Here is a 13,411-nt window from a genome sequence, read left to right on the forward strand (position 1 = left end):
TTCCATTTTTCTTCTTCTCCCTCCTCTCCCCTTGCTTCCCTTCTTCTCTTCCTGTGCCCTCTCTCACCACCACCCCCCTCGCCATCCTGATTTCTGGGCCCTGCAGGTGTGTGTTCCTTCCTGACAAGGGGGCCTTCTTTGTTAACTATGTCATCACCTCCAGTCTGATTGGCATGGGCAGTGAACTGCTGCGTGTGGAGTCCCTTCTCTACTACATCATACGTCTCATCTTCTCCAAGTCCGAAGCTGAACGAATGAACATCAGACAGGTAAGAGACCTCTGCCTCCCAGTCCCCATTCCCACCCCCAACAGTGCAAGCAGCCTCTGTTTCTGCCTTTCTTGCATGAAGATCGTAGCTTGCCTTCATTACCCTGATGAAGACACTGAGAAAGCAGCTGAGGGCCTCCGAAGAAGGGGTGATGAGCCAGGCAGGTACAAAGGTGGTGCGTGAGGCCATGGGACAGCTCTCTTGGGAGAGCTGTATCTAGGGCCGAGGATCTAAAAGGCAGGGTGAAAGAGGAAGAGAAGCAGCCAGAGTGGAGAAAATCCAAAGGCCTACCGGCGAATGAGATGCCAACCTTTCTATTTTAGAGCCAAGTTAGAGATTTCGAGTATGGACGGGAATATTCCTGGATTTCTTGTGTCATCAGTGTTGTGATGGCATATAGCATCACCTGCCCCATCATTGTCCCATTTGGTAAGTTCTCCTCCTGAGGGATGTGGGAATTCAACCCCTAACTCTGCCTCTAGATTCCTCTAAGGTGTCTCTGATTAACCAAAATAACCAATTCTCACAATGCAAGGACTTGAGATGGTATTTCTAGGGACTGGTAGCATCTTAAGTGACATCATAAGGGGCTAAAGTGAAGCTTGGGACTAATCATTAGTTCTATCTCCCAAATCTGAATGAGTTCTGAAAGTATAAATTTACCTCGCACCAGCAACCTGACCAGTTTTCAAATAGAAATAGTCTTATCCAACCTCTGTCTTCCAGTCCTCAACAGCAACCTTTTTCCTCAGAAGCTGACCTGGTCAGCCTCAGACACTTGACACTTAACTAGCTGTGTGACCTTGAGCAAGTCACTTAACTGCAATTGCCTTGCCTTCTCTTCCTCAAAAAAAAAAAAAGGAAGTAGCTGACCTAGAGAAAGAGAGAGCAGAACAAAATGGAATGACATCTGGCTTTAATTCCATTCCATTTCTTCTGAGTGGCTAACCAGAAAGTCACAACTCTCCATAGTTCTCCCAATCTCACCTCCAACCTTGTGTCTATCTGGATAGACATGGTTTGGGTGTGTCTACCATGATGGAAACTGATGGAAACACCATAAAACCTGATTTCACTTGCTTAGATTCCTCATCTGTCTCCTTTTCTCTATCTCTCACTTCTAAATCTATTTCTCTTGTCCATAGGTTTTTAACCTTTTGTGTCATGGGTCCCTTCAGCAAGCAGTCCAGTCAGCAAAAGGCACTGTGGACTGCCCCTCAGAATAATGTTTTTAAAAATAAAATACAAAGAATTACCAAGGAGCCAACTATGTTGAAATACAATTAAGAAATTATTTTTTAAAAAGAAAGAAAAAAGTTGGATCCGAGGTAGACAACCCCTGCTCTAGTCTATTCCTTCTCTCTCTCACTGCTTCACATCCTTTCCCTTCCTTTTTTTGTCTTCTCTCAGTAGGCCAGAAGAGAGGGCGTGTGCTCCCCTGGTCTGTTAATTAAGCCACTTTTCCCATTTTCCTACCTGTTTTTGCCTCCAGGGACTTGAGAGATATTAGTACCATTGTTCCTTTTTCTATCTGCCATCATTTCCCCCTACCTCCCAAATCCAGGCTGATCTCTGGAACAAGGTCAGGAGGTGGGAAGGAAATAAGGATGGACAGCTGGTCAGTAGTGACTCCAGAGAAGGGGATTATCAATCTTAAGCAAAATTATTATGGTATAAACCACAGAAATTAGAGGTTTACTTAGGTCCAGGTGAACCACACTTTCCTATACTTCTTGGTCCCCATATCCAAATTTATTCCAAATCCACACTTGCAGTTATTCCAAATTTTATTCCAAAGTCACCAGTGTCTCAAGAATTCATCACTATTATCCCCAAGTGTGGGGGGAGGGGATGGTGATAGTCTCTGTCCCAATGGAAACACCTTAGAGAACAGAGATGAGGTTAAAGTTACGACCTTCACCTAGTTGACCAAAAACATTCCCATTGACATCAAGGATTCTAGGGGCAATCTTGTTCCCTGGAAGAAATGTAAAGGGTAAAAATTAAGGCTATTCTCAAGATGAAAAATGAAATATACATTTTTAAACATGTCCTATGCATAAATTTATTTTATTTTGTGACACATTTATTATGAGGGCTTTGTTTTTATTTTTCAGTGGGGGGGTAATGGGAGGGCAGACTGGAAGAGAAAATGCTTATTAATTGAAAAAGAAAGTAAAATAAAGGAAAAGCCATATTAAAAATGAAGGTTTATCCCTAAAAAGTACCACCAGGCATCAATGTTCAGCCAAGGCTGTCTCCTGAGGGAAGTCAAGGGTTTTCACCTCTAAATGGGACCTGGTTTTGATTTCTTCAGTTGGGGTGTTTGGGAAGGAGTTCAAGGGAAGGGGGAAGGGAAGTAGGCTTGGGCTGCCTGAGCTGCCTCTTAATGGTTCTCTCCCTCCTGTTCTTCCTCCGCTGCTCTTCCAGGACTGCTTTATGTCTGTATGAAGCATATCACTGATAAGTACAACTTGTATTACTCCTACGCCCCCACCAAGCTTAAAGAAGACTTCCACATGGTGGGAGTTTACCAGGTGATCCTGGCGCCCCTCCTTTCTATGTTCTGGCTGCTCTTCTTCTCCATTGTCCGTCTAGGTAGGGCCATTCCCACTTCTCTCACCAGTCCCATCCCCAATCCTTAAGGTGTTCTGACTTTGTGAATAGCTGGGCTCCTAAGGTACCCACAGTGAATTCTATGATCATGGGAAATGCTAGTTGGGAGTAGAGGGCTCGGTGAATAGTTCTTGAATTACTACACGTTCTACATGCTTTCACTGAGTGAAGCCCAGATGTATATTCTAGACTCTTGGGGAGTATCCCCCAAAGATTACCCAAGGCTATTTTCCTCAAGGAGTTTATTAGATCACAGAAGAGAACAGGGGAAGCGTGGAATGACATCAGCGGAATAGGTGACAGTATTTATAGATTGGAACATAGGAAAGGAAAGTTGTCCTGAGTTAGGATTTAAGAGAGAAATTCTTTGTTGTAAGGAATGGTTCTCTGGGAGGATGGTGGAGAAATTTAAGTGATAGAAAACCAAAAGATATCAATAAAAATGTAGTTTAATTGAAGGAATTACTATATAAACAAATAGATCAATAAACAAATGAGTAGATAAATGAAGAGCTGAATAAACAAACAAAAAACACTTACCGTGTTTCCCCGATAATAAGACCTATCCCGAAAATAAGCCCTCGCCTTACTGTGTAAGATTCCTCTAAAATAAGCCCTCCCCTGAAAATAAGCCCTATTGAGATTGCTACTGTAGTGAAGGTGATCCCCTGTGCTACACGCTACATTACGGTACCCTCTGTATGCACCGTCCCTCCCCCCCCCGGGTGAAACGCACGCCGCGCTCCGAGCTGCATCCAATCAGAGCTGCAGCAGTGAGCGCGTCATCCTGTTCTTCCCCAGTGATTTGCTTATTGAATAAAGGTACATTTTTTTGTTCACATTTACCTGTTTATTAAAATTGCTGTCAATGTTCATTAAAATAAGCCCTCCCCTGAAAATAAGTCCTCTGGTGTTTTTCTGTCCAAAAATATAATAAGACAGTGTCTTATTATCGGGGAAACACGGTAGATAAATAAGCAAAAGGGTACATTTTGGTGGTTCAGATAAAGAAGGTTCCACTTGAGGAGAGGGAGAAATTATCTTTTGTGCCTTTGAGTGCAGACAAACCTTGAAATACAACATCCCAAACTTAAGGTGTGTACTTTGGTCAGGTGGGATGGCAAAATAATCTGATGTCTGCTTTTGTCTCTAGAGATTCAAGGAAAGAAGACTGGGCTCCTCAGGGTTGGGAGGACAAAGAGAAGATTCCCTTCCAAAGTTCTAAGGCAGTTTAACCAGTCAACAAATATTTAATAAGCACCTATCATGTGCCCAGTGCTGTGCTAGTCATGAAGATTTTATGTCAAGTGGTTAGGGTTACTCTGGAAATATTTGGAGGTTGTGGCTAGGCTTCTGCTGGGTATATTGTCTTCTCAGATGGCACCTGAATTGTGGTCTTGGAGATTGAAGGGGTTGGGATGCTAAGGGGAAGGATGATTCTCTGTGGGCATAAGCCCCATGATAGTTCTCTCTCCCTTTGTAGGTAGCCTTCATCCCATCACTCTCTTTACCCTGATAACCCTCATTGCTTCCATCGCGACTTCCTTCTTTAGTGTTTGCTCTGGGAAGTTTTGGAAGAAACCGCCTGAATCTGAGGTAAGCCCAGCGGTCCCTTCTTCCCTCCTGGGATTCTGCCTCTCTCTCTCATTTACCCCCTCCTGACCTTCCTTGTTCCTAAGAAATTGTTGCAATGGGTCATTCTGGACTGAAGATTGGAAGAACACTAAGAAGAAGATTTTGCACCCCTATTCCCCTCCTCATGCGTGTATGTTGGGTGAAGTTTGGAGACACTAACTCCAAACCAAAAGATATCTGTCCTGTTCGTTTGGGTTTGACAACCCCTCTGGCTCACCCAAGTTTCAAGTAGGGATTCTTAGCCTCATGATCCAGAGGACAAACTGTACGGGTATACAGTATACAAACTATACAAGATTTTCGCAATCCTGAAACCAGAAGGGAAGGAGAAAGTTGGTACTTTGGGAGCCATCTCTCATACCTCCCCACCAGGCTACCAAAGGAAATTCCAGGTCCCCAATTCTATTTTCCCCTTAGCTCCCCTCCATCATGGTCCTTTAGAATAGAAGAAGCCCATATCAAAGGATGCTTACCTAACCCTGCCATCCTTTTCAGAAACAGTTTGCAAACTATGCTTCCTACTTTGAATTAGAGTAATAAGTTAAGAAGATAAGTTTGAGGGCTAGAAGAGGGCCACTCAATTGGAGTCCAAACACCCCAACCAGATCTGAGCAGTGAGGTCCTCATATTCTCAACCCCACTGTCTTCATTTCTCTGCAACAGGGAGAACCGTCAGATACAGGTTCCAGTGAATTCAGTCTCCGAAGAAGTATTTCTTCCTCTATCTTCATGTACAATGTGAGTCATGTCCCTGCCCCCTTGGATATGAATGAGGTTGGGGTGGTTAGAGTGAGGATGAGTAAGGCACAGGTAGGGTCAAAATCATGGGGGAGGAAGGCAATGAATGGATCATTGCCAAGGCCCAATGAGGTGGGAGAGGGATCCCATGGACTTCCTTCGTCTAACAGACAAGGAATTGGTTCAGGGGAGAGACTCTCACGTGGCAATCGTGGTTAAATAGAGAAAAAAATCCAAAAGCACCTGATTAGCGGTTAGAGGCAGAGACTTGAGAAACTGGAAACAGGGGAAATATAGACAGAAGTTCCCTTACCCCTCAGAAAAAGCGTGTAAAATCAAGAGCTGCCCTTCAAGTGAGATCAGCTACCATCCAGTGAGATCAGGTGCTGGAGAGCCAGAGAACAGAGCAGAAAGGAGAGAATCAAAGTCTGAACAAAAGGGTAAGGTATGTCTATCATTCTGAAGGTAGCAAATTGGACTCAATATTCATAGGCCTTAAGAGAATAACTTCTGTAACAGAAAGAAGAAAACAAGTCGAAATAATAATAGCAATAATAATAGCTAACATTTATATAGCACTTACAATGTGCCAGGCACTGTACTAAACCCTTTACAACAATTCCCTCATTTGATCTTTGCAATAACCCTAGGAGGTAGGTGCTATCATTATTCCCATTTTGAAGATGAGGAAATTGAGGAAAAATAGAGGTTAAGTGACTTGCCCAGAGTCACACAGCTAAGTCTAAGGCTAGATTTCAAAGTGGACTCTGAGCTACTAGTCTCAGAAGAAGGAATCCTGGATATTGATAAAGGGTTAATAACATATGTGGGGAACCAAAGAAAGAAGGAACAAGAGGGAGGGAGGCTGGCTAAAATTACCCTTTAATTGAGGATAGGGACTAGGCCTATGATTTCATTTGGCATAGAGATGTGCCATATATGGACACTTCTACCACTACTGAAACTTATCACATAAAGAAGTTGCCTAGGAGCCACAAGGTGGTGCAGTGAATAGAGCACCCACCCTGGAGTCAGGAAGACCTGTCTTCAAATTTGCCCTCAGACACTTAACACTTACTAGCTGTGTGACCTTGAGCAAGTCACTTAACCCCAATTGCCCTGCCTTCCCCCTCCAAAAAAAAGACCACTACCATTACCTAGACCACTGAGATGGGACGTGCCTAGTATCATAACAACCAGGATGGGTTAGAGGCAGGATTTGAAGCTAGGTCTTTCAGATCCTGAGACCATTTCTCTATCCACTATGCCACACTGCCTCCCAACCTGCCTTCTTAACCACTAATAATGAATCTTAAATCCATGAAGTTCAGATGGTATTCTTTCTAATGACTTTAAAGGAATGAACAGCCCTCATAATTCCAAGTAAATAAATTACTTCCCTTTCCACTCCATTTTCAGTGACAGCAGTGCTTTCTGATACAGGATAGTTGCTATTATTAATGCCTGAACCACAAACTGCTGTTGAACTAAAACGTCACACACATGAAGACAGTTTCAGTTCAGTTAAGCTTATGGAAGCTTCCCACATGTGTTTATGCGTTCTCCCACATGGCTGAGCATTTGTAGCAGCAAGCACCCTAGCCTGCCCAGGATGGCCTTCTAGCACAGATTCTTTGATCTGCTTTGCTAAAGAAAAGACAACTTTTAAAGGGGTCAACAATCTTACTTCAATTCCAGATAAGTAGAAAATACAAGCAGAGAATTTAGTATGGAGATGCAGGGCTCCTACTGTCTGAACAAAGTAATACAAACACATACATACACCACCAGATGGAGAGAGCACAAACTTCTGAGTAGTCAGGGGGAGGGAGTTCTTAACAAACAGCTACTCAGAGTCCCATCCAGGGAATCAAAAGATTCTTCTCATGAGCAAACCCCCAAAGTAAAATACCAACCTCCCAGTATATATCATTTTCAACTAATAGGCTCAGAGCTCACAGCCCTCTCAACTCAGTACCTAATTAACGTAGTAGCAAAGGGTGTGAAAACCTTCCTGTAAGCAAGCCTCCCCTAAGCAAGCTTCCCTTAGGCAGGTTCCTCCTCCAGTGGGCTCTGTGTGTCTCAGGATGTGTCACAGCTGTGAAAGTAGCAAGACAGCCATGGCTGAACATACATGGTCACGTAGGCCTATTAATGGACGGGGAAGATCTTCATATTCCATTAACATTACAACATTCACACCTGGCTATGATAAGTTCATCTGTAATATAAGTTCATATATATACATATATATAACATATGTATGTCTATGTAAGTATGTATATATGTGTGTATGTGTATGCATGTATGTAACATGTGTATATATGTGAGTTCACAGCTATAATAAGTTCAAATATATATGTATATATATTCACAAGTCATAATTAGAGCTACCATTTAAACAAAAGAAAGTATTTATAGGCATCTTAACTTTTTGTAAGAAGACAACAGCAATAGCAAATGATAACTAGCATTCCTGTAGTTTTGTACAGGGCCACCAAGTGTGTAAGTATTATACAAGTGGGGAAGTTAAAGTATGACACCCACTTAGCAAGTGAGAAACCTGAGATTTGGAGAGCAGTCGTGCAAGCTGGCAGACAGATCTCCAACTCAACACCGGAGCATTCTAATGCCAATGCTTTTCTGCTATTATTGTTATGGTTGTAAATAGGTTGAGATTGTTTCTGCCCCTGACACCTCCTCTAATGATTTGCTTTACTGTATAAAACTGTCCTCCAGTGGATGACATAGTAGATATAGTCAGCCTTCAAGACAAGATGATATGGGTCCAAGTCACTCACCTTTGACACATGCTAGCTGTATGACCCTAGACAAGTCATCTAACCCCTTAGTGCCATATAAGACTACAAATTACAGAAAAGGTGCTGATCTGCATTGGTAAAGGGTGCAACCTCATCCAGGAATTCCTTGTGCCAGTGAAATTTTATAATCAGTGCCTCCTATTGTAAAGTATGATAATGTTGTCACTTTTACTTCACACACAAATACAGCCCTACGTTCCATGGAAATATAGTTATCCCTTCCATCACGACTTTTCCCATTGTGGTTTCATTATATTGTGGGTTGGCATAAAAAATTAAATGGAAATTTTGGGGAATCTTGCAGAAGCCGCAGATGACATATGAAGGCTAGCAGAAAAAGTTTAGAAAGTCAAAAAATGCACAAAATATATGTATAGTATGGTGTCATATCAATACCTCATAAAAGAAAAAAAAATTCAGACCTTCTCTAGTACAAAAGAAGGGCTAAAAAATTTTAAGTGGATTTTCCATGTTACTAGGTCGCTGTGCCCCGAACCCTGTGATGAGGATAACTGTACTATCCAGTGTGCAGCATAGACCATTTCTATACTCTGATCATCTGGAACCAGTTTTTAAAATTCCCTCCTTCCTATAAGGATATTAGGCTTGCTCTCTTCCCATTGGCCTCATTAGGGTTCCCTCTGCTGGTACTGGTCTCTGGCTAAAAGGGAGCTAAGAAATAGAAGAGGTCAGACTTAGGGTTGGGAGAAGAGAGGAAAGCCTGGAGTGGTGATTCTCAGCCTTTTTCTCCCTTTGACCCACAACACAAAAAAATCAACAAAGCAAGTAGGGAGGAGGTGTGGCATAATGGATAGAAAACCGGTCTCAGGTTCCCAAAGACCTGCTTCGAGGGCTGCCTCTAACACCTCCTGGCTGTGTGATTCTTCTCAGTGCTCTAGGCAATGCTACAAAATCACTAAGCACCTGCTGTGTTCCCTGTGCTAAGGGCTACAGATAGGGATTAAGTACTGGACCTATGATTTCATTAATGTATGAGGACACCCAGGTAAGGAAACTACCTCCATTAAAGCAGGTCAGTACCTTCTTTGTCATTTATAATCTTATAGTTTCCTAGAGCAGGGGAGTCATATTCAAAGAGAAACAGATCACTGTGGCCAAATATTGACTTAGAAAACCTCAAATTGGGGCAGCTAGGTGGTGCAGTGAATAGAGCACCAGCCCTGGAGTCAGGAGGACCTAAGTTCAAATCCAACCTCAGACACTTAACACTTGCTAGCTGTGTGATGACCTTGGGCAAGTCACTTAACCCCAATTGCCCTGCCTTCCCTCCTCCAAAAAAAAAGCAAAAAAAAAAACCCTCAGATTAACATTATCTGTTTTATTGTATTTTTATTTATTTTATCAAACATTTCCCAGTTCCATTTTTATCTGGTTTGGGCAGCAGAATTCTTGAGGTTTACAGGCTACATTCCCCCTAGGGCAGTGAGAACACCCTCTGGTCTAAGGCACTTAAGTGGCCAGCCCAGGGGGCACACAACCTCTATGTGTTAGAGACAGCACTGGGGTTCACCTAGGCCTTCCTGATTTAACGTCCAATTCTCTATCCACTAACTATGCTGCCTCTCAGAAGGTGACAGAGATAAAAACACTCTGAAGTCCCTGAGCTCCAGGAATTCACAGCTTACTAAGAGTCAGAGTGGGGGTGGCAACCAAAAGGTACCCTTAAGTTGTTGGTAACAATCCTACTGGATAGCTGTTTGGAATTAAAGCCGCAGTTGTTGTGGACATAGCCTAAATTCTTCCATGGCTCCCATGGGATCCCACCTCCCCTTCTGTTTTCAGTAAGAAAAGCAGTAACCTAAAAGCCCTGAACAGGAGTGACATAAATGGGGCTTACTTTTGGGGGAAGTCGGGGGCGGGGGAGGGAACGAAGGCTCACAGAGCTCCCCATATACTAGGGCATGGAGCAAGAGAGTTTAGGACACTGGGAAGAAGCTATAAATTATACCTGGATATGACTTCCTACTCTCTCTCCTTTTTCTTGTCTGGGGGGGCCCAGTTGTATGTGGCCCCGGTGCTCCAGGAACTGGAGATGAGCCTGACTCCAGCCACGTCTCCGGGTCGTCAGTCCTATGGTACCATGAGCAGCCAGCTGGATGCCTTGGACAGAGAGGAGGAAAGTGGGCCGCAGAGCTTTTCATCAGAAGTGGAGACTGCCGAGGGCGAGTTCCAGGAAGGGCTATTAATAGAAGATCACAACTAATAAGGATCACCCATCACCACCACCAAAGGTGCTCCCACACCAGGTGGAATGCCAGCATCAAGAGAAGAACATGGCAGGGAGCAGAAGGGTAGATCCAATCTCCCCTTTCCTTTCAACCCACACGCCCACTCCCCCAAATCCTCTAAGGCTGCCAATTGTAATCTGCCTCCATCCCTGGGCATTGGCAAGTTGAGAGATCCCAGTCATACTGGACTGGCTAGAAAGGGAATCCAGTGGAAGATGAAGTCTGGCCCCCTGGACCTTTCGAAAGTACTAGCAACCTCCATGTCTCAGAAGGGGCAGCCAGTGCCTCCAACCTAGGAAATGATATTTGTACCTCCTTAAAAGCAGATGAGAAGAAGGAAGAGCAGGAGACAGGGGTCCAAAAAAGTGCCCTGTCCTTTTGCTCAGCAGCCTCTGAAAACCCTTCTCCAATTTGCCTTTTGGAAGATCTGCCACTCAGACCATTCTTTCAGCATTCCTACTTGCCCTGGAGACCTAAAGAGATCTCTATAGTTTTGTGGCTGGCAGTCATCAAGGATGACTGGAGATGACAAGGAGAATAGGCTGGGCTGGCCAGCCCTAAGAAGGGGGCCTCCTTAGTCTCTCCCACCCCAGAAGTGGAGGCAAATGCCTCCCGAAATTCCTGGGGTTAGAGGTTTTCCCCAAATAAGAATTCATGAGGAAAAAATATTCTCCCTAAAGAGAAGGGATTCCTGTGGCCCTTGAGGCCTCATCCTAGCCAGAAATTATAGATAGTATGAATGGCCAGAGCCAAGGATTACATTGAGGGAATTCTTTTGGGTTGTCACCTGTCTTGCCTCCACTCCTCTTCTTCCTCTTTCCTGCCATTTACTAGATTTCTCTGGGCAGAGTAGAGTTGAAATAAGGTAAGGCAGAGGAAAAAGAGAGGGAAGACAAGAGAACCTTGGCCCCCATGCTCAATGACCTGCCCAAATATGGGCAGGCGTCAATAGGAATAGAATCCTCAAGAAGATGTTAGAGTCCTCCAAACATTTATAGATATTGGGGTATAAGGCAGGATAAAGGAGAAGGAAATAGGCATTCACCCAAAAGTATCGAAGGATGTAAAGCATTGGCCGTCCCATCTCACATTTACCCAGGAATTAGTCATCTTGGTCAGTTCCAATAGAACAGACCTCCAGGGTAAAGGTGGCAGCTGTGTGAAATGTTTCCTGCTAGCTGCCAGGTGAGTGCCTCTGGTCCAGGACAGGACCAAAGTGACTAGCCGCTGATGGTAAGAAGTTCCTGCCCAGGCCCTAGGATGATGACTAACTCCCTGTCCCCCACACAGGACATCATACCTTTCCTATGTTCAATCGTCTCTCCAAGCTTTCTTTTGCTAGTCTCTGTCTTGTCTGGGAGGGAAACCCAAGTGAGGTGTTACTATGCCAAAGGGGATGGAAACAGTTTCCTATTTGTCGGGGAGTTCTGCCTTCACCCCCATGTTGACCCACAGCCCAGACACAGCTACTGGCTACTTTTTCTTCCAGCCTCCCTCAGTTCCCAGCAGTAGGAAGCCTAGAATGATGGATGGGAAGCCATCATCCAACTTGGACAGCGAACGCCTATTCTCTGAAGTCATGCTGCACCATCTATGCCCCAGGATGGGCTTCCTCTATTGTTAATGCTGCTCTCTTCTTGGGGCTAAATCAATTCAAAGTCTGAAGGAAGGGGCAAGAGGAGGGCTGTGGGGAATCGGCATTTAGAGCTGTCGCTTCTACTGTCTACAGACATCTCTGGGATATAATGGACTGCCACGTGTAATCGGCCTTGGCAGTGCTGCCCAACAGTTTGTATAGGAAATAAAAAGGTACCTTTGGTGTTGTAGTCAGAGCTTGGGAATGAGCCAAGGAGAGTGGACCTGTTTGTTCCTGAACTCTGATCCTAATGCTTCCCTGTTGAGGGAGAGAAAAAGTTGGAATAGGATACTCTCTCTAGGAGACCTGAATGACGTTCACTCAATGACACAGCTTGCAGAGTTTTCTTGCCAGTTTCTTAGTATTTGGAAATTCTCAGGTCTAAGAGGGGTGCTATCAGTGGCAGACACACCAGTTTCTACTGCAAGGAAATATCCTATTACAGATACAATACACACGTGCACTCATACACCCAATCCCATTCTGGAGATCTGGTGATGAAAAAAAAGTCCATTAGCCTATCCTTTGGGTTGACCAGGTGGTGCTAGAAATGAAGAGATTGGGGAAAGAGAGGAGGAACCTTATCCCAGAGTGGAACTGGGTTATACTGAAGGAACAAGGCCAGGAAAAAGGAGCAGATTGGGAGAGATTATAATTTACTCAATCCCTAACAGTGAAAACTAAGCCAAAGGGCTTAATTTTTTTCCTCTTTTAAAATAGCTAATGGTGGGGAAAGGAAGGATCCTTTCCATTGCAGAGCAGCCTGGGGGACCCAGGCCCAGTGCTCTCTGGCCTCCTCAGGCTTTGCACAGGTTTATACCACAGAGTTTGGGAGCCCAGATCAGCTGGATCAGCAGCACACCCAGAAGGTAGCCAGGGATCCTCATTTCTTATGCACACTCCCATTTGTTACCTGCATTCTACCTTAGTTTCATTCATTCATTGCACCTTCATCTGTATCCCCCAGGAAGGGACCTTGAGAGTGAGGGGAGGAAATCCAGGTTTACTTTATGTTCAACGCAAGTGGAGTTGATTCCAATCCATCTGGTAAATGAACAGGGCTACCAGGTGCAAACACCGCTGGGGCTGGGATTTAGTCCCACCTTCATCAACATCTAGATAACAGATTTGATGAAGTCTAAAGGGGGAAAGTAATGGGGAGATCTGGGGACTCAAGTGTAATTTGTCTCCCTTCCTTGGACTGTATATATAGCCAAACGGTCTTTCTTCCCTTCAAAGTCATTCTACATAATGCAGACACAAACCTAGTCATCAGCCTTCCTTCCTATCACACTCCCTTTTTGTCCCCTATGTCCCCTATCCACCCAAGGGACACCTCCCAGTCGCTCCTATAGATACATGCATCCTATCTTCTTGCTCACTGATACTCTTCATGCCCTAACTTTTCCTTCCATGTTATATCTTAACATCTTAATTGTATCTATT

At 44.2% G+C, this 13,411-nt stretch overlaps 1 protein-coding gene across 3 annotated transcripts in view; it reads left to right on the plus strand.

Annotated features, from left to right (window-relative positions):
* Nucleotides 1-11,281, plus strand: part of TMEM63C (transmembrane protein 63C) — a 119,018-nt gene extending 107,737 nt beyond the window's left edge. For 2 of the 3 annotated variants that reach the window (XM_069092288.1, XM_069092287.1), the window contains exons 20-25: nt 107-269; nt 593-698; nt 2,700-2,867; nt 4,369-4,481; nt 5,184-5,258; nt 10,101-11,281. In XM_069092288.1, coding sequence (XP_068948389.1) covers nt 107-269; nt 593-698; nt 2,700-2,867; nt 4,369-4,481; nt 5,184-5,258; nt 10,101-10,304 — 829 coding nt within the window. In that variant the 3' untranslated portion in view covers nt 10,305-11,281. The remainder of the gene's footprint in view (nt 1-106; nt 270-592; nt 699-2,699; nt 2,868-4,368; nt 4,482-5,183; nt 5,259-10,100) is intronic. The other variant, XM_069092289.1, reaches the window with a different exon arrangement.
* Nucleotides 11,282-13,411: the final 2,130 nt, after the last annotated feature.

Source organism: Petaurus breviceps, unplaced genomic scaffold (genome assembly GCF_028583685.1).
Source record: "Petaurus breviceps papuanus isolate PSGF00001 unplaced genomic scaffold, PetGlider_PUasm1.0 189, whole genome shotgun sequence".
NCBI lineage: Eukaryota > Metazoa > Chordata > Mammalia > Diprotodontia > Petauridae > Petaurus > Petaurus breviceps.